Source organism: Pteropus alecto, unplaced genomic scaffold (assembly GCF_000325575.1).
Source record: "Pteropus alecto unplaced genomic scaffold, ASM32557v1 scaffold42, whole genome shotgun sequence".
Taxonomy (NCBI): Eukaryota; Metazoa; Chordata; class Mammalia; order Chiroptera; family Pteropodidae; genus Pteropus; species Pteropus alecto.
In genome coordinates, this window is record NW_006434825.1 from 11,513,067 (window position 1) to 11,540,171 (window position 27,105).

At 47.6% G+C, this 27,105-nt stretch overlaps 1 protein-coding gene across 2 annotated transcripts in view; it reads right to left on the minus strand.

Moving 5' to 3' along the window:
• Positions 1–27,105, minus strand: part of ATP6V0D1 (ATPase H+ transporting V0 subunit d1) — a 41,537-nt gene that overhangs the window by 12,802 nt on the left and 1,630 nt on the right. For both annotated transcript variants that reach the window (XM_006909759.3, XM_015587762.2), the window contains exon 2: positions 2,204–2,375. In XM_006909759.3, the coding sequence (XP_006909821.1) occupies positions 2,204–2,375 (172 nt within the window). The remainder of the gene's footprint in view (positions 1–2,203; positions 2,376–27,105) is intronic.

Consider the following 27,105-nt stretch of genomic DNA (forward strand, 5'->3'; position numbering starts at 1 on the left):
GGGCCTGCTGTCCGGAACCCACGTCCCACAAGGGACTGAGAGTGGGCTGGAGGGCCTGAAGGCTGTGGGTAGAGAGGGAGTGCCTGACTCAGCGATTTTAGGAGTGGAGCAGTTCCAGGGTGATATGGCCTTGGGCAGCCATTGGTGGGGGTGGCTGAAATGGAGGGCAGAGAAGCGGGTCACTGGAGATGACGAGGTCATAGTCTGAGTAGCCACAGATTCAGACAGGCTGACACGTGGCTGCTGAGCTCTTCCTGAGTGAGGGCAGGAGTAAGGGGACGGGAAGATTGTAAGCCACAATCACCCATGAATGGAAGGGGTGGAAAGTGACAGCCTGCCATAGGATAGTGCTTGGCTGCTTTAAGCATACTTGGTGCTTGCAGCCAACCTCCAGCAAAGAGCTGGCGGCTGTGCAGCCTCAGTTACGCTCAGAACTGTCTCTGGTTTCATGGCCTGGCAGGCTGGGACCAAGCCTCTCAGGGCATCAAGACAGGCCAGGGCCTGGCTACATAGGCAGATGGCCAAGCGGGCAGCGGGATGAAAGACATCTGCTCTCTGACCGCTGTCATGGGATCAGGTTAGGCCTCCTCTGGCCAGCCTAGCTGGCAAGAACAGAACATTCACCAGGAAACTGAAGGAACCTTGTGCAGACAAGGTGAAGTCTGGGCTTTGGCAATAAATGTACTGTTTCCTTGTATGGCTTCAGTTCTGGCCTTGGGGCAAGGGGCACGCAAAGTGCTGTGGTGTGATTCCCAATGCAGCAACACAAGACACACCCCATCTCTTGGCCTCCTGCCCCAGTAGGGCCATATCAGCTATACCTTGACTGGGCCTAGGGCAGGGACCATGGGCCCAGCCAAGACAGCAGGGAGGCCCAAGAGAAAGAAGCCTGTGGCCAGGAGAGAGCCTGATTCCCAGCCTGGGTGGGTCCCCTGAGCCCTTTAGGTGACCCAGCCTGTGGCCCCTGAGGATGGAGCCCTTCTGGCTACAGCCCCCACTTGAGCAAGTGGATCTTGAGTAGTGGCTATTCCTGGCTGGGGCAGAGGAAGAATCAGGCCAGGCAGCAAGAATTTAGCCCTGTTCCTTCAGGCACAAGCAGGGCAGGTGTGCCAGGTCCTAAGGAGCAGAGAGAGGGCACCGTAATCAGGGAATGGTAAAAGCTAGATGGTATCCAGAGAATGCCTGGAAATACTTCCCTAAAACACACATTTCACACTCTTCCAACTCAGAACACACTCATTATAACTCAGCCACCAAACATGCTTCTGCTCACCACTGTGTGAGGCAGCCACCTGGACAGGGGCTATCTCTTTGTCCACCTGGCCTTGGCTCATGACTCCTGCAGAGGGGGCTCTCTACCTTCCTGTTTCCATAGGTAAACCTGGCAAGCAGAGGCTGCCTTGAACAAGTGCCCTCCACTAGCCCGCAGGTCCCAGGTCTATTCCTCTTTCAGCATCTCCAGGAACTTAGTGGAGGCAGGGCTATACCCGGGGGTTAGACGATGGGGAAACTGGGCAGCCAAGGATCATAAGCACAGCGGCCTGGCCAGAACTTGGAAAGGTAGCCAAGTATTCAGCACCCTGACCATCCTTTCTCCCTGAAACCCAAGGCCAAGGTCAGAAAAGAGGAAGAATGGGCTTCAGCCCAAACAGGAGCAGAAAGCCTGAATTATACATCCCAAGAACCTGGCTCTTCAGAGCTCTGTCCATCCCCTGACCTCTGACCCTGGCATGGAGGGGTGGGGGGCCCTGTGAGTGTTCAGTGTGGGTGCTGTAGGGTGAGTGAGAAAAAGGTCTTCCCACCCCAATCTCTGTAATGCCAAAGGTGCAGGGAAAGGTGCTTCATCCAGCACGACAGTGTAGGACATTCGACTGCCCACCAGATTCCCAGCCATCAGTGAAGTGGCTGATGACCCCCCTCTATGGGTGGTGGTCTGGAGGTCCAGAGTTGTTGAATGACCAGCCCAGCCATACAGCCAGGAGCAGCTGGCCAAAGTGCATGCTGGGTCAGGTCCATCATGTACAGCTGTCTCACTTAGAGTGTGTGTGTGTATGTGTGAAAGCTGTCTCACCTAGTGTGCGTGTGTGTGTGTGTGTGACAGCTGTCTCACCTAGTGTGCGTGCGTGTGTGTATGTGTGAAAGCTGTCTCACCTAGTGTGCGTACGTGTGTGTGTGTATGGGGGGTATTATAGGGCGCACTCACGTAATAAAGTCCAGGAAGCTGGCGAGTGGCTCGTAGGCATGGTTCCTCATGTGGCGGAACTCTACCACCATCTTCTCCTTGAGCCGGTCATCGATGACTGACACTGTCAGTGGTGATGCCTCATTGGCAAGGAAGTTACCGTAGTCAGTGCTCTGCAGGTGCAGCTTCAGGTCTGAAACCCAAGGGTGGAGGTGAGGGCTGGCCATGCTGAGCTTCCCCAGGGCCCCAAGTTCCTATCCCCTGTGGAGTTGTATCCTGCTGCTACCTGACCTCCTGTCCCCCTCCCTGTTGGCTCAGGGCCTACTCCAAAGCAGTCAGCCAAGGCCCAAGAGATGCCCCGATCCTTGGGCCTCGAGCCAGTACATTGTCCAAGCAGAGTACAGAGTCTAAGCATAAGCAGAACTGTTGTTCCTCCGAATGACAAGGCCTGGGAAACCCCAACCCAAGGTGCCATTCGCAAGCCTTTGAAGCCCTTCTGCCTGGTGGGCTCTAGAATGGCCCTAACCTAGAGCAGAATAAGACAGAGGCCCTGCTTTCCAGGGCCTCAGGGCAAACAGAGCAAGCCAACATACCCCCAGGCAGAAATGACAGATAGGAAATAAAGGAAATGCCACAAGCCATGGAAGTAGAGTGGAGAGGGCAGCGAGAAATGGCTGAGAGGATGAGAGAGCATATTGGGCGGGCCATAGTAGAGGGCAGGGACAGGAAAACATACAAAGATAAACAGCCAGAAGGATGGCCGTAAGTGACAGGTGGCCGAGAGGGCAAATGAATGGTGTGAGGGGAAGAAGAGGCTGAGAGAAGAATGGCCTTGCTCTAGGAGTGGCTGAGGGCAGGCAGGCAATACTATAGGCTCTCCTGAGCTCTTAGGGACAGAGGTGAGGAAAAAGGATGGACAGGACAGAGCAGAAGGGCTCTGGGGAGGCAGGACAGGTTAAGACTCGGTGGGATCACAGCAACAACCTAACAGTCTCCTAATTTTGCCATTGCCTCCCATGCTCCAGTCTGTTCTCCATATGCAGCCAGATTTATCTTAAAACACAAAGCAGACCACATCACCTGTCTGTATATCCTTACCTCAAGGCCTTTCCCTGTCCCCTTGCCTGGAAAGTGATGATCTCTCCTTAAACACCCCTCTGCAGAGGTCTCTCCTACAGCCCCAAAACCCGTCCTTTCATTTGTGCTCTTTTTCTTTGTAAAACATACTCCTCCTGACATAGACATATAAGCTCCATGACAGCAGAGTTTAGGTCACTATGGTATCCTGGAGTATGTTCTTGTGTGTTTTCATGCTCAGTAAGTAACTGTGGACTAAGCGAAAGACTGGGGAGAGGGTTGGTAAAGACAGCAGGAAGGTTTACTCCTGGCTTTTGAAACGGGGAACAGTGTGGTAGTTATGGCATACCAAGGACAATGGCTGAGAAGGAACCATGTGTGTATGAAGGCCCAACAGCCAGGGCTGGCTTCTGCTGCAAGAGACTGCATGCTTTCCATCCCCTGGGGAAGTTAGTTACCCAAGGACAACAGGAAAGGTGACACTTGTGAACATGTCCAGAAGTTCCCCTGACCAAGGCCTCACTGTGTCTGCGGGCATGAAAGGCCACGCTATCCTGCCTGGGCTGCTTAACAGATAGCGAATAAATTTAAAAATTTAAAAAAAAAAAAAAAAATTTTTATTAAAATATAAAAAAAAAAGAGACTAAGACCCATAAACCCTCTACAGGCTTAGGGGACCGCTGTGATGCCCCTCCTCCTATACCCCATGAGAAGAATGCTCCCAACCTGCAGTCAGGTAGGCTAAAGGGGATGGAAGTATATGTGGGAGGGAGAGGGAAGAGGGAGGAGTGTCCATGCTGCTGGAGTAGACGCCTTCCACCTGCATCTCTGGGTGGCAACTGGGGGTAGGCAGCACTCACGTCCTCTGTGGCTCCTGGGCACTCAGAGAAAGGACTTTAACCTCATGAGGCCTACGGGAGGCCTTCGCCATCTGCTGCCTTCACCATCACTCTACTATTCACACCTACTTTTCTTCCATGGCCACTCAAAAGAGGGACAGAACTAAGGGGAAGATGGAACAGGGAGAAGCCACCAGCCCCCTGCTCTGCCACATGGACACTGCTGCCTTTTTGCCTCAAAGATGTACACACTCATATGTTTTCATCCCAGGCCATCTGCCATGAGCGCCTGTCCCAGGCTCTATTTCTCCCTATCCTCACCATAGCCTGGCCAAGGCCTACTTACACCTGAAATAAGGCATGTGTGAGAGAAGGTGCTTTGCTCAGTAATACTTGAGTTATTGTAATATTTAATTGCCCATTTGGTTGTTACAGAAAAAATCTTAACTGTAATAATGACTGTTGATGTAATAGTATAACACCTGTATTTCTATATCTTGTAATGGGCTTTATATGCTAGATGTTAATGCCCTTGACCTTGGGCAAAGGCACGACCCTTTTTAAAAGAAACATGGTTTACTTGCACAAAACTGATCAGTTTTTAGAGATCCTTGAAATAGTTTTTGTGGGTGTGAAGCAAATGGCGAGAATATGAATTGGTCTCTCTTTTCATAGTATTGAAATTAAGTCTACTTAATTTACCAAGTCATACTCATGCCCTGATTTTATGTACTTTTATCTATCAATAAACATTATGATACTCGAAAAAAAAGTGGGCCAAGGGTTCTGGCCGGGCACAGCAGGTGCTCAGAGCCCCACTAGGGAAGGCTATGAAGTGGACAGCAGCTAGAAGCCCAGCCAGAATGTGGTATTCTACTGTCTGGAGCAGTAGTTGCCAGCCCAAATCTGTCCATTTATCCACCCAGCCACGGCAGCCAGCTGAGTCTCCTTCTTAGGCAATGAGACTTCTTCTCCTCCAGCTCACCGCTGGGCCTGGAGGCCAGGCCAGATGTATAGGACCGAAACCTCTTGGCAGGGTCCCTCATGCCAACTCTACTCTCCAGGACAGTGAGTACCAGCCCTGGACCCTAGCCCAGCCTCTTGACTCTAACCCTCTAAAGTATCCAGAGGCTGGGCTTCCCCCAGGTGTCTTTGCACATGCCACCAGGAGGCTTCCCTGAGTGCCATCACTGTTACCCCCAACTCTAGCCTCTCTAGGTCTCCTGCAGTGTGCAACTTCCTCTGCCCCAGCCTCCACCTTTGCTCCACATGGCTTCTCTCCCCAGAAAGGTTTGTTCAATTTCTCCACCATCAAGTACCCTCTCCCCTCTCCAGCCCCAATGACTCCATCTAACACCTAGAACTGGTCAGTATTCATCTCTCCTTTAGCCTGCTGAGTACTCAGCACCCTGCCAGGAGCAATCTGTGTGCCTGAACTCAGAGAGAACATGAAACTCATCCAGAGTACCATAGTTAGGCATGGAGAGGCCAGGGGTCAATCAGACCTGGTGGATTCTATCCATCTGCAACTCTGGTCTCCTTCCCTCCCTGCTCTTTACATCCTTGACCACATTCTCCATAGCCCTTGGCCCAGAATGAGCCTTTCAAATATGGATCCAGCTACCCAGACACACTTTAGTCCCAAAAGAGCTGGCAGGTGGCAGAGAGGTAAGAGAGGCCAAGGAATGCTACCTCACTGACCTCTAAGGCAGCCTAGACAGTCAGGATAGAGACCTTGGACTGCCATGACTCATGGACGAGCCCCTCTGGCATCGCTTGTGGCATCAGCCATTCCTTGAGAAGCTAAGAATGTGTGCATTTGAATAAGAGGGGCAAAGTTGAGGGTGGGCTCGCCTTTGCATGCCCCCCAGCCGCTGGGGCTTAGCAAAGGCCTTAAAGCAAACACCCCTGCCTTGGCTGCTGCTTTCTGCTGACGCTGCATCTGAGGAAGCCACAGCCCCTAGCACTGCTGGAACACAGACAGCTGGGTGGTTTCTGCTGGCGTTTGTCAGATCAGAGCAAACCCGGGAGACTCTACCAAGAATCCTGCCCAAGGCCTGGGAGTCTTCCTTACCAGGAAACTCATTTTTAAAAGCCCCCAGGGACGATGTCAAAGGGCTGTTCCAGACCACTTTCCTGAGCCAAGCCCCGTGTCTCCCTGTGACCCAGGGAAAGGTGACAGCCTGCCAACCAGGAAGATGACTTGGATCACTCAGATCGGCCCACACAGGGCTTCTGAACCAGCTCTGACCCTGTTTGAGAAACCTGGCGCCCAGGCCCAATGGCTGGCAGCCCCAAGCCCTTTAGACAGTCCTCAGGGCTGGGACAAGGTCCATTAGAAACCTCCCCCCACACCCCCAGCTTCCTGCTCAATCTGAGGGATGCAAGGAGGAGGGGGTGGGACTGGGGTTGGGGGGGGCGGTGGGGATCCAAGCACAGGAGAGGCCTGGAACTTGTTGAGAGCTTCGTGGGAGACCTGGCCACCCAGCCCTGGCCCAGCCCCCAAGGGCAGCCGAGGACGCCAAGGGCTATGAGAAGGCATGGGCTAGTTCTGTTCTGTGCCCTGAGCTCAGCAGCCTGACAGCCTCTGTGATGGCCCCTGAGAGTCCCAGACGTGCCTGGGCTGAGGCATGAGCAGTGTCCTGGTTAGCACAGACTCGAGGGACGGCTCTGGTCTACCCACAAGCCCAGCTGTCTACCCCAAATCCTCCCATCCCTGGCCCAAAACCAGGAATGTCTGGTCAACTTGGGATCTCTCACAGCAAAAGACTTCCTCAGATGCTGATTTCTCACGTCCAAGAAGATGCTGTTGCTATCAAGAAGTTAGCTCCGCAGTCTGACCTACATCCCTCCGCAAAGGAAGCTGACCAACTCAGCTTTCCAGTGCCTCCAGACTTCCCTGAGGGCCTTGGGCCTGCTCCTCAGCACCCCTCACCGACCTAGGACCTTCTCAGACTTTCTCTGCTTCCCAGTGTTGCCTGTCCTGATGTTCTGGGGACTCTCTCCCCAACTCCATCTCCTGGCGCCTCCCAGGTCTCCTCACCACCACAGTGGCCTTTTGCTGGCTTCCTGCCCCAAATTGTGGCTCCCTGCTTCCAAGTCCACTCTCCACCAGAGTGAAGTCTTCAAACATGTCATTATCACTTTTAGCCAGAAGCCTCTGTGGCCCCAGAACTAGAGCCCTGCCTCCTCCCTACGGCTTGTGAGACCCCATGCCCTCAATCCTAGTACTGCCTCAGCCTCAGCCCCTGACTTTGGGCCCTACCAGTGCTATTCTTCACCTAGGACGACCTGCCTGTGATCTCTGCCCCAAGCAAGTGCTCCAGGGAAGTCCACAGGATGCCCTAAAGAGAAGCCCTTGAAGTGCAGGAAACAGGGCTGCTTCCTCAGGCCTAGCCAGAGAGACTGCATTGGAAGGGAACACCCCCAGCATGGAAAGTGAGAGCCCTTGCCTCCTCTATAAGGCACCACTGTCCACCTTGAGGTTACCCGTGTCACAGACCATTGCCCCAGCTCTGGTAGGGTCCAGCGGAGCTCGCTGAAGGCACCTGAGCAGGCTACAGCCCAACACCGACCTGGCATGGCTGTGCCTCCCAGGGCTTGTATGGAGGGCTGCACCAGACTCAAACTGGCCCCACAGCTTCCATATGTCCCTCTAGCCGGTGCTCATCCCTCAACCCAGGTCTTCTGGGCCAGGACTAACTAGTAGCAGAGCCCTGGCCCCAGCTGGCACCTCCAATTACCAACCCAGCCCCTGATTAGCAGGAGGGCACGGGGACCCCTAGCCTGACCTACACTCTCTACAGGACAAAGTGTGGGCTTGGCAGCCAGCCCCAGCCAGGCCTTGAGAGGTGGCAGCTGGGCAGTCCTGTCTCCCATCCACTTTCTGAAACCTTTCCCAGATCCTGCCAGCCCTGAAAGTGATCTTTCAGCCCCTACAGCGATCCCAAGGGCAAGAGGCATGGGGCCTCTCTAGCCTCCAAGCCTCTGCAGCCCCTCCCCAAGGGCACCAGGGAGGCAGGGAGGGAGGGTCTAGGTCTTGGCCCCTTGCAGCCCCAGGAGCCCAACAGGCATAGAGGCAGCCCTTGGCACAGTCCACTAGGCGGGGCAGCCCCCTGCTCTAGACTCGCACATGGCCCACAGAGGGGTCCTGCTGGCCAGCTGGCCACGGCAAAGTGTGAGAGGACAGTGTGTTCCCAGACTTAACTTCTGCTTTTCCAGAGGTCACTCAACGACACTCTCCTGGGGAGCTCAGGGGTTTTTAGGAATTGCAGCCAGCTGAGTGAAACCAGATGTGCAAATATGCTCCCTAGAGCCTAGTGTGCCCGTCCTGCCACTCTCTGCAAGGTTGGCAGGGCCTTAGAGCCTATTGTACCTCTCCTCTGGGCGCAAGTGAGAGGTCTGCTTTGAAGGGACTGGATCTGGGCTCCAGCTCCAGTACTCATTGTGCCCCAGAGGATCTCCAATGCTGCAACTTCCAGGGGCTCAAAGCAGGGAAACTCAAACAGATGGACAGATGTGGACAGATGGTCAGGCTGGTGGCCCAATGGAGCTAGAGCTCCCACTTGGCAAATGTGCTGTGCCTGAGTCACCTCCCCAAGCTCTGGAGGCGGGTGAGACCTCTTCTTCGTATCAGCTCCAAAGCAGATGTGTACACTGGCTGCCTGGCCAGAGTACCACTTCTGGGTCAGAGTGCCACATCTGGAACTCCCAGTGTGGGAGCCACAGCTTGGAAACCATTAACCCTGAGTTTACCTGGGGCCTGCAGCACAGACTAAGCATCCTCTTCACCTCAAGGCCTCTGCCAGGGCCCACCACAGGCTCCCTGCAAACCTCATGCAATACCAACTAACCCCGGGTTCCAACTCTTCCTATCAAATGTCAGTTCTTCCTCCCCTCTCTCAGGTGCTGAATGCCATTCCCCATCCAGAGTCTTGGCACTGCCCTGCCCCCAACTGAGATGCCCATGGCCTCTTGCCCTGGACAGTGCCAAGTCCACCCATTAACCATCAGCTGGTCCATGCCACAGCCCCATGCCCCCTCTGCAGCACAATTTTGCTGGATCACTGGTTTCAGGACATTGCTCCTTAGTTGGCTGAGTGGAGCAGGAGAGAGAGAGAACCTGGACTTTGGAGTCACAGTCACCTGAGTTCAAATCCTGCCCTATAACTTGGCCCCAAGCAGCTTGTGGAATCTCTCTGGATGCAGGCTCCTGGCCGGTCACTTAGTGAAAGTCCCTACATTGCCAGCCCAGGACGCCCGCCATAGACCCTGAACAGAAACAGTGTCACACAGAGAGAACTGAGCACAGCCCACCACAATCCAACTTTCCTGGCAGAGAGGATACCACCTAGAGCTTCCCAGCTAACACCCTCAGCCCCTCATGTGGTCTGTGTTCTCAACTCCAGGCTCCTGCTCAGGCTGTCGTACTCAGGGATCCACAGAATGCGTTTTTCCTTCCCATGGTCTGGCCTGACCCTTCCCCTGGGGATCAGGCATGTTCTTCTTGCCACCATAAAGGCTGCGGGGGAGCCTGAGCAGCCTGGGCATGCAAACACACAGACCCCACTCTGCTACCTCCTGGCTAAGGAGGAACAGAGCTGCCTCGAAATTTATGACTCCTGTCCCTAAGTCCATGTCTCACCTCACCTACCAGCAAGATCACGTAGAGCTTTGGGCAGCCCCAGGGACCCAGACAGAGGCTAGAACCCAACGCTGCATCACCTGCCACACCCTGTGCTGCTGCCCTGGGGGCATCAGGAGCAGGCAGAAGGTGGTGCAGCCAAGGGCAGCTCTTGCTCCATGGGAAGCCCCCAGGCTAACGGGCCAGCAGTCTTGGGAAGAACCTGGAGTCTACTGCTGGCACGGCCACATGCAAGTTACTTGGTTTCGGCTCGCACGAGGCAAAGCGCCTACAGAGAAAGGACAGTGAGTTCTCCTTCCTCGGTCCCTGAACCAGCATTTGGTTTCATGCTAGAGATCTTTCAGTGAGGTAAGGCATTCACAAAAGGGGGATGGGACTGATCTGCAGAAGAGGCCTAGCTGACAATAGACCAGCGGCACCACCCACCAATATATCTGACACATGGATCAAATGGGAGTGTCATTTCCCAAGTCCAGGAGGCAGCAGGATGTCTGACCCAGGTTCACCACCCTTCTCCCTACTCCAAGACAGGTGGCAGGTGGTGGCAGAGCCACATTTAATTACTCTCATGCTCTCAAGAGTACTTCATCCCTGCAGCTGGAGAATGAAAGCATCTCTCATCCCATCAGGAAGTCAACCCATCCAACAGTCAGGAGGGTGCCAGGTAGGCAACAGCCCCATGTGACAAAGGGAGGGGCAGAACTGGTTACTGCTGCACCCAGGGCAAGTTCCATGAAGCACTCCTCTGACTGAGTGGAGATCTGCCTGGATAGCCCCTTACCAGAACAGCCCACCCAGGCCCCAGGGCTCCACGGGACTGACATGACCCAGGAGGCACAGGGCTTGAAAGGCAGCTCCCCTATTTGTTCCCCCACCATAGCCCAGCCTGAGAATCAAGCGACCCAGCCTTGCCCTGGGAGGCAGGAGCCACCCCTCTGCTGCTGCCCTGCACTTTGACCTTGAGCAAACTCTTTCTTCTCCAGTCTTGCCTCTGCAGTTACAGAACCTGAAGGGGCTGCGAGGAAGAGCTTCTTTTCATTTTCACAAAGATCTAAGTTTGTCTGGGTGTGAGTGAGAGAGGTAAAGTGGTCCAGTGTGATCTGGCATGGCCAGGTGGCAGGCAGCCCAGGGAAGGCCAGCTTTGGCAGTGAGCTTACCCAAAAGCTAGCCCATGCCATGTCTGGCTCCCAGGTCTGCCAGCCCACACACTACCTGAGCAATCCAGTCAGCCCTTGAAGCTGGGCTTCTGTTCTACATGCATAGACCTCTGGAGGAAGGACACTAAAAAAAGGTGAAGCTCACCTGGATGGGGGAGAGTGTTTTGTGGCTCCTAGAGGCTGCTGTTCACAGTGAGATTGAGCCAGGTTAGGCTGGATCCTGGCTGGAGCATCCTGCCATCTCTATGGTGCCTAGAGCCAACACTATGGAAATACTCATTTTGCTTAGACTTAGGCCTTATGGATGGGCTCACAGGATCAAGCCTCATTTGGGGTTCATTCACTACAGCTCATAGAAACTGATCTGAGTAGCCCAGGCTAGGAGCAAAGTTGATCCATCCCATTCCCTTGTCCAGCAGAGCCAAGAGGCTTGAGCCAGACACAAAGTGACAGAAGCAGTAAGCATCCAAGCTGGTCTTGTATAGCACCCCAGACTTCCTCACTCATCCTGTTCAAGGGACTGGCAGGACATGTGCAGGGGAAGCAGTAACATGCCAGACTGAGCATAATCAGTACTGAGGACCTGGGCCAGCCCCTGAGAGAGAGGTGGTCACCTATTCTGGCACCTCATAGCAGAAGATGGGTCTAAACAGTGTAAGCAATGGAGGAATGGCAGTGACATGGAGCCTGAGCCAGACCTGAAAAATAACACTCTAGGACTCCATTTTCTCAAGGTGTAAAGGGTTGAGGGCAGGGGAAAATGGGTGAGCCACAGCCTTAGAATTCTGTGTACCAGGTCATAGGTGGTGGCTCACTCGTATTCCTCAACTCTCAATCCTTTAATCTCCAAGCTAGGTGCCATGTGGCAAGCAAGGCCTGGGGGAAGAGTGAGGTCCCCAGAAGCAGGTCAGGCTGGATCCTGGTTGGAGCATCCTGCCAGCTCTACGGTGCCTAAAGCCAAGGCTAAGGAAATACTCATTTTGCTTGCATCTGACCATCTCTTCCTGAGTTGAGGCACAGGCACACAGAGCCCTCGTCCAGGCATCCTTCAGTGAACAAATGATGGAATAAACCAGAGACTGTAATGTGACTGAAGCCAGGATGGGTGTCAAGAGACCATAAGCAAGTCCTTGGGCCTCACCTGGACCCAATTTCCCAGGTAAAATAAGAGAACGGAATAAGGTTACCTCCAGAGGCCTGGCTAGCTCTGATATTCTCTACCTGGTCAGGCCCAGATCACAATGACTCTCTGCCACTCAGCTCCTGAGTGTCACTCAGAAGCTCAAGGTGAGCCCAGAGGCCTGGGTACCCATGGGGCAGCCCTGACAGAACTGCCAGCAGGTACAGGAGAGGCCTGGGGCTGGGGAGCCTCTGAGCAGCCATCAGAGCTTCGAGGGCAGGAAACGCCAAGCTGCAGCAGCGAAGACACCACAGATGACTCCTCAGAGGGGAAAGCCCCATCCATCAGCCAAACACAAAGCCTCAGCTGAGGTCAAAGCCTGAAAACCATTGCCTGAGTGGCCAAGGACTGGGCAAGTGTCCAGGAACAGGTCAAAGTTGGTCAGGAAAATAGTATCCAGCACCCAGTCCAGGCTGTTCCTGCATACACCTCTTTCCCCTGCCACAATTCTGCCTACCACTCCTCAGGACCACCCATGTTCACGTGGGGGCAGTCCCAGCCCAGCCTCTCAAACTTTGGGGTGAGCTGCAGCGTGCTGGATGCAGACAGGCAAAGCAGGCATCAGGCTATGCAACAGCAGCCTAGTCTACTCAGTGGATTTTCAAACTTCTAAAAGAAGAGGAAGACAATATTTGAGTGCAGAATAGATTTAGATTTTTTTCCCTTAAAAATCAGCTAAAGAGTAGGTGTTAGATGAGGTAGGAGCCAGGGAGGCCAATAGAAAGGCCTCCCAAATTGGGGTGCAGGAGGAGAGCTGTCAATCACCTGATAACAACCCCATTCCTAGCAGGACTGTGTATACCTATAATGCCTATAAAGAGTTCAGGGTGCTGATATGGACCTCCTCCAGAGTCACCATATACGCACGTATCTTGCCATATATACTCCCATATGTCCCCCCAAAAACTAAAGGAGGTTCAGAGGAGTCTATCCTGAGAATGAATTTTCCCTCTCCTAGAAGAACCAGGGTGGCAGGACAAGAATAGAGGTCACCTGGGGAAGGGCAGTGCTTCTAGGAGCCTGAAAGTATGTGGCCCTGGGCAGCCTCAAGCTTCTACTTGGCACTCCCAAAATCTCTGGTTCACGGCTAGCACATTGTACTGTCACTCCTGCTCTGACTCTGAGAGCTGCCAGCATGACCCAGGTAAAAGTAAATGAGAATAGCTTGGTGGTCAAGGCTGGAGCAGCCTGCACTGGCCATCAAGGCAGAGAGCATCAAGAAATCATCCCCTGGCCTTCCCCTTCCCACCCAGGAAGCTGGGGCACAGGGAGGTGAGGGTGGGAAGAGATGAACAGAAAGGAAACACCAAGCCATGAGCCCTGCTTAATCTGAAAAGGTCAACTGGAACTTGGGTGAGGGAAGCAGGGCCTAGGAAAGAGACTGGGGGACAGCAGCCATAGGCAGGTGCTGTGCAGAAAAGCAAAGGAGACAGTTTGGCTGACTCACTGCTCCAGCCACACCCCCTTCCCAGCTCTCGGGCAGCCAAGTGGTCCTGGTGTGCCTCCTTGTGGCCAAAGGGAGGATGGCATCGTCAATGGCTCCAGCTCTCTCTCAACACACCCCTCCATTTTAATCACACTGCCTTAGACTCCCGGTCTCTGCATCTCCCCCAGCCATCGAACCCTGGGGGAGTAGGCTATAGGCACCCAGAAAGCCACACAAGAATGTGTCATAAGGAACAGGGAATAGGCCTGAGGTGGACACGAGTCTGGGAAAGCTAGAATGGAGACAAGGTGGGCTTGAGTCTTGTCATGAGGGACTTGCACTGATGAAGACTGAGGCTTCTAAGAGACGAGACTAAAGAGACTGTAGAGGAAACTTGGGCATCCTCAGCCCTCTATACTTTTGTTCTCCAGCTCAGCTACACCCTCCCAAGTTTCCAAATCCCTTTGTCCAGCTCTTTACCCCATCTCTACTGCCCAATGCTGCATCTAAAAAAAGCAAGTGCTTAATAACCCAGAAAAAGGACAACTGAGGACATGGTGTATCTCTCTAGGATGGGAGCCTCAGCTTTTCCTCCTCCATACCCCAAAGTCTAGTATCCTGCCAGTACCAATAAAGAGTTATCACTCATCCAATCATATGCTTACTGAGTGTTCACTCTGGGTAGGCACAGTGCTGTTGAATCCTAACAACTTGTGAATGATTTATTTCATTTACAGGTGGGAAAATAAGCTTCAGGGTGTTAAATCACATGCTGAGCATCACACAACTGGCCCAAAAGTGAGCTATGGTCTGCCTGATGCCTGGTCTCACACAGAACTCAAGGTGACCCAGAGAGGCCCTTGGGTCTTGACCCTCAGCACGTAAAGATGATGCACAAGAGACCCAAATACATCATGTCTTCACACGTGTTCATTCTTGATGTGGACACTCTTAACAAGCTGGAGTGTGTCTGGCATGTCAGCCCAAAGCATGAGAACAGCTATAAGTTAGAAAAAGGGGCTTGGGTGCTATAGCAGGCACTCTGACCACAGCGGGAAGGGGGAGTGGGTAGCCTGACAGAGGCCCCACTAAAACTACTGGCAAACCCGGGCACTCAGGGACAGTGGTCCTGTTCCACTTCATTTCAAGTTTAACAGCCTTAATATGGAGCCGCTCTGCTATGTTCAGTGTGTGCCACTAATAGGAAGGGAAAGTGAGACAAAAACATTCTAGAAGGGTTTATGCAAAATGTTTAAAATAAGGTGTTAGAACCTTTCCCTTTCTGCCACCCAGAAACCCTGGTTATCTAGAAAGCTTTATCTTCAAAGGTCCCAGATGGCTAACATTTGCTTATGCTGAGGCCACCCTAGGTATGGGTTCAGACACTGGCTCTACCTCAGAAACCAGGCCTAAGAAATCACTGAGTAAACCCAATCAAAAGCAAGCTATAACCCACCAGAGCAAGTTCTGACAACCTCCTGGGGAAGAGCTTGTGAAATGAGTGTTATCAGTTCCTATGTGGACTGTTACTGTCTTAACCATAAAAAGCTTCCCAGATAACATCACGCTAAATTATACACCAGTGCAAGATGTAATTAGTAAAGAGAATACAAGAAGTGGGGTTAGGGAAGGGGAGACAAAGGAAAGAAAGGAAAATGGCTAGGTGAGGTGAGCAGGGGAGCTGTACCTGGATAGGGGCCGTGGGGCTCTGGCCTGGGTGACGTGAAATGTGCAGCCCTACCCTCAAGCACCACCCCCAGGGCTCTGAGTCTTCAAGTGTCAAGAGAAGGGGCTTGATGGGGGTTCCCTAAGACTCACACCAGCCCTGCAAAGCTGCAAATGAAAATCTGAAAGTTAAATACCCAGGGTCACCAGCAGGGGTCTCAGCTTGGATGGCTGTTTGGTGTTATCTTCTCTTTGCTTACCTGTATGTTCTAATTTTCCTTACTTTAGATATCTTTATCAGATGTTTTAAATTATAAAGTATCTGTCCACTGCAATACATCTAAACAATGGAAGGGTACATAAAACAGAAATTGAAATGTTCCCCTTCCAACCTTCCCAGTCCCTCTCCTCAACTTAGTGTCTATCCATCAAATAATTCTGCATGTGTATTTACCTGGCATTCTACTAAAATGGGAATGTATCATACATAATGCTTTGCAACTTCTCATCTAACAATATATTTCTAAATCAGTCCTTATGTAACCCCATATTTTTGAGTACTTGCATAATATTCCATCATAAGCATAGACCATGGTTTATTTAACCACACCCGTGTCAATGGATATCCGGTTGGTTCTAACAGGTTGCTGGTACTAACAAGGCTGGCATGAACACCTCTATACATGCCAATCCCTAGTGTTAATCTAGGGGGTACAATTGCATAAGTGGAGCTAGGGTCATACGTATGTATACATGCAATGTTTTAACACGGTGGTGAAAATTTGTCCCCCGAAGGGTCCACACTGAATCACCCTTCCACGAACTTAACTTTTGGAATTAAAAAAAAAATCGTTTGGTTAAAAAGAAAATAAAAAACAAAACCACCATGCCCAGTTATGCAGGAGGAGGCACGGCAGAGATCGGAACGGGGAATCCCTGGCTGTTGCTCTCCCTGCTCTGCTTGCCAAACTAGGCTCCTCGCCAGGTGTCCTCATCAGGCGCGCTTGTGTCCAGTTAAGGATGCTCTCTAGCCTTCTGGCAGGACTCACAGGAAGAACTCGGCCTCTAAGGGAGGCTTGCCTTGGCTGCAAGCCAACAGATGGCCAGGTGTGTGTGGGTCGAACTGCCACCAGCCAGCATAATGGATGACTTCCAGATTAGTATCTTGAGTGCTACTTCCCCTGAGCTCCAGAACCACACAGCCACCTCCCTCATACACCCTAACTCAGCATATCTAAGACAGAATACCTCCTCTTCCACCACGCCATTCACATCTCAAAACTTTTCCTCCTCTGGAGGTCCGCATCTCAGAAGTAGCTCCAATACCCATCCAGTCATTTATGAGTCAGAAGCCTGACTTCTAAGCCCTCACATCATCATATCTAATAAAAACTGGCCCAGCCCTGTGGGTTTCATCCCCTAAGCTGGTCTGTTATCCAGTCCATCTCCCCTCATGCCACTTCTGCCCTGGTTCAGCCCACATTCTCTCACCTGGAGGCCTAGAACAGCTGCCTGCCGCCAGTCTGGCTCCTTCTAAATCCATCCTCCAGCGCCCCAGAGCAAATGTCTAACTGCATCACACCATCAACCTCCACACTCACCACAAGTTCCCTTTATCTACTGAGGGATCAATTCCAAGCTGGCTCATGGCATCAAGACCTCCCTCCTGCCTATCCCTAGCCTCCACCTCCACTCTAGGGCCTCATCCTCTTGCAGCAACAGCAAGCTGGAGAGGAACAAACAAGGCTGCCACAGTCATCACCAACGATCCATGCCAGATCATCAATCATGGGGCATCAGAGGTCTCTTCACGCAGTGACACCACTGTTCAGGGCAGTAGGGACAACATGGATCTTCAAACGGTGAGGGTAAAACTTCAGGTATATGTGGGGCCCAGGCTCTCAAAGCTCAGACTCAACGTGTTTGCTCCCTTCAGCACATCCTTCTCCCAATTGCTTGTGGTCACCGGATTGTCAGGACTGTGTTATCACTTCCTTTAGATTGTATCTGACTCTGAGGGATTCTAAATTGAGCTAAGCTCATGTTGCTGTCCAATCTAATTCAACAGTTTCCTCTGACAAAAAAACAAAACATGTTTCCAGGCAATATCATAAACAGAAACTCTTAGGCTAGACATTTCCCACGTTAACCTTGACTTAACTAAAGAATCTGTCTTTTTTTTTAAATCATAACCCTTACCCCTCCTGAGCTGCATGTTCTTCTGAGACACCCCAGTCCTTTCATGAACCAGCCTGATGCACCTAACAACACTCAGCCCCTGCACATCCCTGACACGTACTCTACTCTCTCTTCCTAGTCTCCGAAGCTCCTCTGACACCCTATGCAGTTTCATGTTTCTGAGACTACTAATGCCATTCCTTCTTCCCACCTCACTGGCCTGGCTAATTTTTTTGGTAACAGCTTTACTGAGATATAATTCATATACCAACAATTTGTGCATTTAAGTGTATAATTCAATGGTTTTTCATATATTTCAGGTGTGCAACCATCACTACAAGCAATTTTAGAACATTTCATCACCTCAAAAAGCATTGTACCCTTTAACTGTCACTCCTCACATGCTACCATTGCTCCAAATGTCCCCTATTCCTACTGTATATTCAATGCTGTTTTGATGTCCATCGATCTGCCCACTAGACAGGCACGCTTGCCCCCAAGCAAGGCATATGTGACATGTTTCCATTACCGACTCCAGGCCCAGCAAGGCATCTGCCTCCTAGGAATGACAGGAAAGAACAACCATGGTCGGAGCACCTGGCTTTTCTGATTCATCACTCAGCAGCAAGCCCCACACTTATACTTCACTAACATCTCAGAGAGATCCTATTAATATTTTCATTGTACAGCTAAGGATAAATTACTTGCCCAAGGTCACAAAACCAGTAAGTGGCTGAGCTGGTATTAGTTCATCAGTAAGCTCTGCTCTATGTACATTGTCTTTGCCCATCTACTCTATGCACCACTGTCAGCTTCTAGCCCCTCTCCCCTCTGTTCTCATTAAGGTCACCAATGACCTCTGAATGGAAAAACCAAATGAAAAGCTGTCTGACTTTATTTTAATCTCTTGGCCACATTTGGCATTCACCGCCCCCTTCTTTTTCATGTTCTCCCCTGGGGCTCCTCTCAGGGGATGCCTTTGGCCTTTCTGGCAGGACTATCCTTTTCCCCATCCTTGCTTAACTGAAGTCCTTCCTGGGGGAGGGTCTCATCTTGGACCTCTGCTCTTCTGATTCTATGCTCTCTTGGTGTCAGTGGCCACACTTCTATCCCAATTCCCCAAGCTGTCTCCCAAGTTCAGACCTCACACCTGAGCACTAAAAACAGCCTCCATATTTCCACTCAAATGACTTGCATAGATCCCTCGATCCCATTCAATCTTTCTCCAACCTCTTCCTTCTGCATTCCACCATAATTTCACTCTGCCGCCTACATGGTTGCCTAAACCAGAGATGAGAAAATCAGCCTTGACTCATTCTTCCTCAGTCTCCTTATCCAACCCTCAAGTCCTATCAATTCCTTTTCCTAAAATTCCCCAAAAGGCTTCCTGTTGGTACCTGAGGACAGACTGCCATCATCTCTGGACTGAATTACTATAAGACCCTGCAAACTGTTCTTCCCATGTCCAGTGTGGCCCCTACCTCCAATCCACTTTTCCTTTCTTTTTATCTTTCTTTTCTTTTTTTTAGTGGATGAGCTTCAAGATGTTTAATCCCAGGACCTTCTGCTCAGTGTGAAAAGAAAATCCAAATGTTCCTCTCCTGCATCTACCATCTTGACTAGAAGTCTCTCTCCAATTCACTTTTTAAACTGCACGTACATTCTAAAGCATAAGTCCAATCGTTTTACCTGCACTCTGGACAAAGCACTTCCTATGGCTTTTTGAAATCCTTCAAGAGCTGATCTTGTCTAACTTTCCAGTCACACTCCTAGCCACACCACAATTAGTGAAAAATGACTTGCCACTCCTGGAAAACACCAACTACATTTTCATCTGTTGTTTCATGTGACTAGTGATTGGCCAAGCCCAGCCTGGAATCTCACTTTCCTCTTCCCATATGAAACTGTCTCTTGTGAAATAATGTTGAAATGCAGAAGGAGATGTTGTAATGAACAGCAGACAAGTGACTCAGGACAGAGAGGGATAAAGTGTTCTAAAAGACAGCCAGCACATCACACATGTGAGCTCTTCGACCATGGTCCCCGAGCATCAAGCCCGCTGGCTCTCCTCCTTTTGAATGTTGATTACAGTTCTTTAACAGGAAGAAAACATCCTGACTGGACCAAGTGTCAGGCAGAACCTCCATTCCAAATTAAGAAACTGGCATCTAGTACCATCAGCTGAGTTGTAGCTGTATAATCCAGCAAGCCATATGCTTTTGTGTATTTTCCAAGGTTCTGAGTAATGAGAAACCTAATCCATAGAAAAATCCTAGAAACAATGATCAACCCAGTAACAATGAGAACCCCTTAGACTCAGATTATGGTCTCTATCTATCTTTTTTTTATTTTTTGTCCCCTTTTTAATTCCCCCCCCCACCACCACCACTTCTACCCACGACCTATGGATGTTGCCATTTCCCCTTAAGAACTGGATCTCTGAAGGCAGGGCATCTCCTCCCACATGCTTGTGGCGTGCACCCAGGGCCTGGTGCCCCCGGGGGCACCCCTGGTGCACTCGGGGGGGTGGAGGCTGTTGCATCTGGAGTATGGTCTGTGGCTCCACCTGGGGCACAAACCCAGGACCTTCTGTGTAAAGCAGACATGCTAACCATTATACTATGGAGCCGCTCCCTCTAACTATCATTTTTCAATAAAAAGAACCAGGTCCCCTAAGAGAAATGATGACTCTAGGTCTGGGCCAAGAAAGGTACAAAATAAGATTAAAACATACTGTGATCCCAGAAGTAAGGAAGCTCTCAAAGTCTACAGGGTTGTGTCGAAAAGACTTGGCAGCCAATTGAATAAGCTCCCACTGGCCAAGGGACAATTTGAACATCAATAAAGTTAAAAGACCAAAGCACAACAAATATATTAAAATCTACACACATTATGATACTAAACAACAAAAAAAGGGACAAACCTCATTAGTCATCCTTGGAGGATGTTGGAAAACCAACTCCTTATTCTGACATCTAGTAAATATGGGAATCAAGAATTTATCCTGCCTCTCCTATACAGACAGTACTTCAGAGTAACTAAGTAGTTGATTACTGGAAGTATCCAGGTATAGACATATTAAAGCCAGGATTAGCAGAATAAAACACAGAATTAGAATATCATCATTTTGCAACCCCTACTGAAAGAATGATTCTAGGCAATAAATGTCAATGATTCCTTATGTCACAAAAAGAGAAACAACTAGATATCATCTGACTCCAAACCGAAGTACAAATATTGCCTATTTAATATTATTTGTTTAAAAGCTAATCTAATCAAGCCTCTAGCTCTAACTACCAAAATTGACAGGAAAAACAAGGGACGGAGGAACATGTTCAACTATACAGCAGAGATGTAATCAACAAAACTGAGATAGAGAGAAAATCTATAAATCAAATGTCCCAGCTTCTTCAATAAATAAAAGGAAAAATAAGAGACAGAACACCTATATATTAAAAGACCTGAGATAACATCAACCAACTGAAATGTGTGGATCATATTCGGATCTTGATTGAATCATATTTGTAAAAATTTGGCAGTGAAATCTGAACACCAAATGGATATTTGATGACATTAACAAGTTATTGTAGATTCTTTTAATAGAGTAATAACAGTATTGTGGTTATTTTTAAAAATTAGTCATGACCCTTTTCAGAGATACTGAAATATTTACAGCTGAAGTGGTATGTTATCTGGGATTTACTTCAAAATAACTTAGAGGAGTTGGGGGATAAATGGAGTTATTATTGAAATAAGATTGATCTACAGCCATGCCACCCTGAACAAGCCTGATCTTGGAAGCTAAGCAGGGTCAGGCCTGGTTAGTATTTGGATGGGAGACCACCTAGGAAGACCAGGTGCTGTAGGCATAAATAATAATGAACAATAAAAATAATAAATAAATTTTAAAAAATAAAAAATAAGGGATTGTAAGATGACAAGGTCCTTGCAATCTGTGAAGTCAACCAAGGGTTGCCTTGCCTAAAAAAAAAAGAAACAATATTGATAACTGTTGTAACAAGAATTGATAATTGTTAGGTGATTATTACTTATGGGTTCATTATATTATTCATTCCAATTTATATATGTTTAATAATATCCATAATAAATAGTTTTAAAGAGAACAGAAGGAGAGGAAAATTCTGGAGGGCAGAGCTAGAGCCTCATTCACATCTGAATTCTCTGTATCCAGTCAGACAAATCAATAAAAATGTTTTTAGGCTAAAGCCAGGGTCAAAGCTGAGAGTTCAGGCTCAGAACTAAAGTAATGCCTGAAATACCTGCCTGGCTCTCTTAGGAGGCCAAGGGGATGACGCACAGTTGGCCTTCAGGAAATATTTCTTGAATGAGCAAACGAACACTTGAACATTGAAGTAGCACTATAAATGCTCATCAAGTCTGAAATATATTCACTTAGTCACATCCAATCACCTCAAATTCATCAAGTCTCTGTAGAAGGTGGTGCTCTATACCATCACTACCTCTGCCATCATACCCAGTGTTAAGGAGCCAGGGGATTCCTCTCCTGGTCTCAGTCTGATTTTTTTTTTAAACTGAGGATCTGGGATCCCAGATGATTTGTATGTATTCTCATCCTCCACACTCTGCCACCCAGGGCTCCTCTTGGTCACTGATTGAGCCAACTATTTCTGCTCTCACTACTGGTCTCTCTGCCTGAGCCTTGAATGCTTTTCCCCCCACCCCCACCCCAGCTCTCTGCATGGCTGGCTCATCACTGTTCACATCTCAGTTCAAATATCCTTTAATCAGCCACATTCTCTAAAAAAAGGTCCCTTGTGATTCTCTATCACTTCACCACTGTACCTTTCACTGGTATCACCCCCATGTAATTATATACAGTATTTAGTTTAAAATAACAATAACAGCAGCTAACACACTGACTCAGCACTTATCATGTGCCAAATTCATACTAAGTGCTTTACACGGATTATCTTGTTTAACCTTCATAACCACCCCACCAGATAGATGCCACTATTATTATCCCTTTACAGATGATGAAACTCAAGACAGAGAGGTTACTTGGTCACAAAGCCATGAAGTAGTAAGCTCACATTTGTAACTGCTATGCTACACTGATCTCGTAATGTCTTCCTTCCCCACTGACCTCCACTCCTAGACTATGAAGGTCAAGAGAACATCATTCACTCAAAATAAATAAAATCAGAAATAAAAGTGGAGAAATGACAACTGACACCACAGAAGTACAAAAGATTATAAGAAAATACTATGAACAAACATACAATCTTTTAAGATTGAATCAAGAAGAAATTGATATTCTGAACAGACCAATAACTACCAACGAAATCAAATCAGTAATCAAAAAACTCCCAATAGATAAGTCTTGGACCAGATGACCTCACAGTTGAATTTTACCAAATGTTCAAAGAATTAACACTATCTTTCTCAAACTATTCCAAAAAAAAAAAAACTGAAGAGGAAGGAAAGGTCCCAACCTCATTTTACAAAGCCAGTTTTACCCTGACTTCAAAACCAGACAAAGACATTATGAAAAAAATATATAAAGGTCAATATCCTTGATAAACATAGATGCAAAAATCCTCAACAAAATATTAGCAAACTGAATTCATTAATACATTAAAAAAGATCACACACCATAATCAAGTGGGATTTCTTCCTGGGATTCAGGTTGGTACGATACCACAACTCAATTAATGTGATACACTACATAAACAAAAGGTAGGATAAATATCATATGATCATATCAACAAAGACAGAAAAAGCATCTGACAAAATCCAGCACCCATTTATGATAAAAACTCTCAACAAAGAAAGAACAGAGAGAAAATACTGCAACATAATAAGAGCCACATCTGACTAACCCACAGCTAAAATGCTTTTAATTTTTAATACTCAAGGATGAAAAGCTAAAAGCATTCTCCTTAAGATCAGAAATAAGACAAGAAAGTCCACTTATACCACTTCTATTCAACACAGTATTAGAAGTCCTAGCCACAGCAATCAGACAAGAAATAAAAGGCATCCTAATTGCAAAGAAAGAAGTAAAACTGTCATTATTTGTAGATGACAGGATACTATATAGAGAAAATCCTAAAAAATCCACCAAAAAGCTATTAGAACTGATACATGAATTCAGTAAAATAGCAGGATGCAAAATTAATATTCAGAAATCGGCTGCAGTTTTATACCAATAATGAACTACCAGAAAGAGAAATTTAAAAAACGACCCCATTTACAGTTGCATAAAAAACAAAAAACACAAAACACCTAGGAATATATTTAACCAAGAAAGTAAAAGACCTGTACTCAGAAAATTATAAGGCACTGAAGAAACTGAAGTAGATACAAATAAATAAAAGCGTATACCATGCTCATGGATAGGAAGAATTAATATCATTAAAATGTACATACTATCCAAAGCAATCTACATATTCAATGCAATCCCTATCAAAATACCAATGGCATTTTTCACAGAACTGGAACAAATAACCCTAAAATTTATATGAAGCCACAAAAGACTCCAAATAGCCAACGCAAACACCAGAAAGAACAAAACTGGAAGTATCATGCTACCTGATATCAAACTATACTACGAAGCTATAGTAATCAAAATAGCATAGTACTGGGATGGAAACAGACATGTAGATTAATGGAAGAGAATAGAGAGCCCAGAAATAAACTCACACCTATATGGTCAATTAACCTATGACAAAGGAGGTAAAAATATACGATGGGGTAAAGACAGTCTCTTCAATAAATGGTGTTGGGAAAACTGAACGGATAAATGCAAAAAAAAAAGAAACTAGATCACTTTCTTATACCATACAAGAATAAACTCAAAATGGTTTAAAGATTTAAATGTAAGACCAGAAACCATAAAACTCCTATTGGAAAACATAGGCAGTAAACTCTCTTGACGTTGCTCCAAGTAATATTTTTTTGTTATGTCTCTTCCAGCAAGAGAAACGAGAAAAAATAAACAAGTTGGTCTACATCAAACTAAAAAGTTTTGCAAGCAAAGGAAACCATAAACAAAACGAAAAGACAACCTACTGAGTGGGAGAAGATATTTGCCAATGATACAACAGATAAAGGGTTAATATCCAAAATATATAAGGAACTCATACAACTTAACACGAAAAAGACAAACAATCTGATTTAAAAATGGGCGGAGGACCTGAATAGACATTTCTCCAAAAAGGATACACAGCTGGACAATGGACATATGAAAAGATGCTCAACATCACTCATCATCAGAGAAATGCAAATTAAAACCACAATATCACCTCACACCTGTCAGAATGGCCGTTATCAAAAAAAAAAAATCAACAAACAACAAGTGTTGGAGAGGACGTGGCAAAAAGGGAACCCTCATGTACTGCTGGTGAGATTGTAAATTGGTGCAGTCACTATAGAAAATAGCGTGGAGGTTCCTCAAAAAATTAAAAATAGAACTACTATATGACCCAGCAATCCTACTTCTGGGTAATTTATCTGAAGAAATCCGAAACACTAATTTGAAAAGATATGTGCATCCCTATGTTCACTGTGGCATTATTTACGATAGCCAAGACATGGCAGCAACCTAAGTATCTATTCACAGATGTTTGGATAAAGATGTAGTACATTTAACAATGGAATACTACTCGGCCGTAAAAAAATAATGAAATTTTACATTTTGCGACAATGTGGATGGACCTAGAGGGTATTACAGTATGTGAAATAATAAGACAACCAAATACTATATGATTCCACTTATATGTGGAATCTAAAGAACAAAATATATGAACAAACAAAACAGAAACAGACTCATACATACAGAGAATAAATTGATGGCTGTCCGAAGGGAGGGAGATTGGCAGCTGGGTGAAAAAGGTGAAGGGATTAAGATGTACAAATTGGTAGCTACAAAATAGTCGTAGGGATGTAAAATACAATATAGGGAATATAGTCAAAATATTGTGATAACTTTGTATGGTGCCAGGTGAGTACTAGACATTAGAGTGGGGGAGGATCACTTTCTAAGTTATATAAATATCTAACCACTATGCTGTACACCTGAAACTAATAAAATATTGAATGTCAGTCGTAGTTGGAAAAAAACACATTATACATTTCTTATCTGCATTTTGTGTCCTTACATACCACAGTATTTTACATGCTAATAAAAAACTAAAATGCTATTTTAATTATTGCATTAATTATATGGCTAATTATATGGCTACTTAATTGATCTCCTATTATTTATTTAGATGGTTTCTAATATTTAGTTGTATAAACAGCTTTTTACCTTGAAAAAAAAAGGAGAACCTCATTCAACAAAGTATCTCAGTTCTTATCGCATAAAATAGGTGTAAGTATATGTTGAATGAATGAAAACATTCAAAGTAATACTGTATGTTTTTTGTACATCTCTGACCCACTCCCTCATCCCCACAAGTCTCTAACACAGGACCCAGCTCCCAGAAGGTACTCAACACATCCAGAAACACTCAGAGCTACAAAAAGCTTTGTGACCATCCAGCTTTTCTGCCCCCTCAGCTCACCAAAGGAGGTAGGACCTCTTCAGGTTCTTTCTCCTACCTCGGAGAAGAGACAATCAAGCAAGATGGACAATGGAGGACATATGGGCTTCAGAGGTGCTAAGAGACCAAATTCTAGCAGAAGAGGTCAGCAGCAGATGCCCTTCTGGAATGGAATCCAGGGAGGAAGGCTAGAGTGTGGTGGAGGGTCTATACTTATCTTACCTTGCAGAACAAATAAACACCCTCTGCACAATGCAATGCATCTTCTGAGAAATGTCAAGACACCTGAAACGTGTTCTTTGGAAACCTCATCACCTTAAGACATACCTACAGATACCCACTAAGCACCACAGGTTTCCTTGGTGTCCCCTTCTTCTTGGGATGGGGAGGCAAAAACATCCAACAACAAAGGCCTGGAGGCCAGGCCTCTGGTGTCACCTTCAGAAGGCTTTCTTGTAGAGGACAAATGGGGTTTCTGATCACTTCTTCCTGCTCTGGTTACCACAAGCCCCTGAACGTTCTGAGCAGCTCCATGTTCCCAGCATCCCAAACTCTGTATCAAGAAACTTTTAGGAAAGCAGCACAAACAAACAAGAGCTATGATTGGGTAGAGAGGACAGTGTTCTAGCCTAGCATGGCCACAAAGAGGTTCTAAGGCAGGGTGCTACTGGGGCTGGGCCTTGAAAGATGGAAATCACTGGGTTTCATGGGGACAGAAGGAAACAGAGAATGGCAGGTGCAAATTATACTGACAACAAGAGCTAACATTTACCCAGTGCTTATTCTGCCATTGGTGCTGGGCTGTTTTACATGTAAAATTTTGCTGACATCTCACAACCTTCTGAAAGTAGTACTGTTAATATACTAGATGAAGAACTCAAGGTCCAGAGGTGTTAAATAATTTGTCTTAGGTAATCCAGTAATTGGCAGGGATGGGATTCAAACTCGGATTTGTCTAATTCCAAAGATGGCCACACTATGTGCACCAAAAGCCGGGGGCATGGCTTGTGTGAGGGAAAGGAGTATGTGTGAAAGAGCAAGAGAATCTCTTAATGTCATGTTAAAGGTCTGTATAGTGATCCACAGGGTTCCATGTCCCGAGCAGTGTTGTAGGAAGAATAGCCTAACATGTTTATGAAGGATGATGTAGAGTCTGCTGAGAAGATGGGAACCCTGTGGCCACAGAAGCTTGGCTTAGGGGCGGCGGGTAGGGGTGGTGGTGGCAAGTAAGG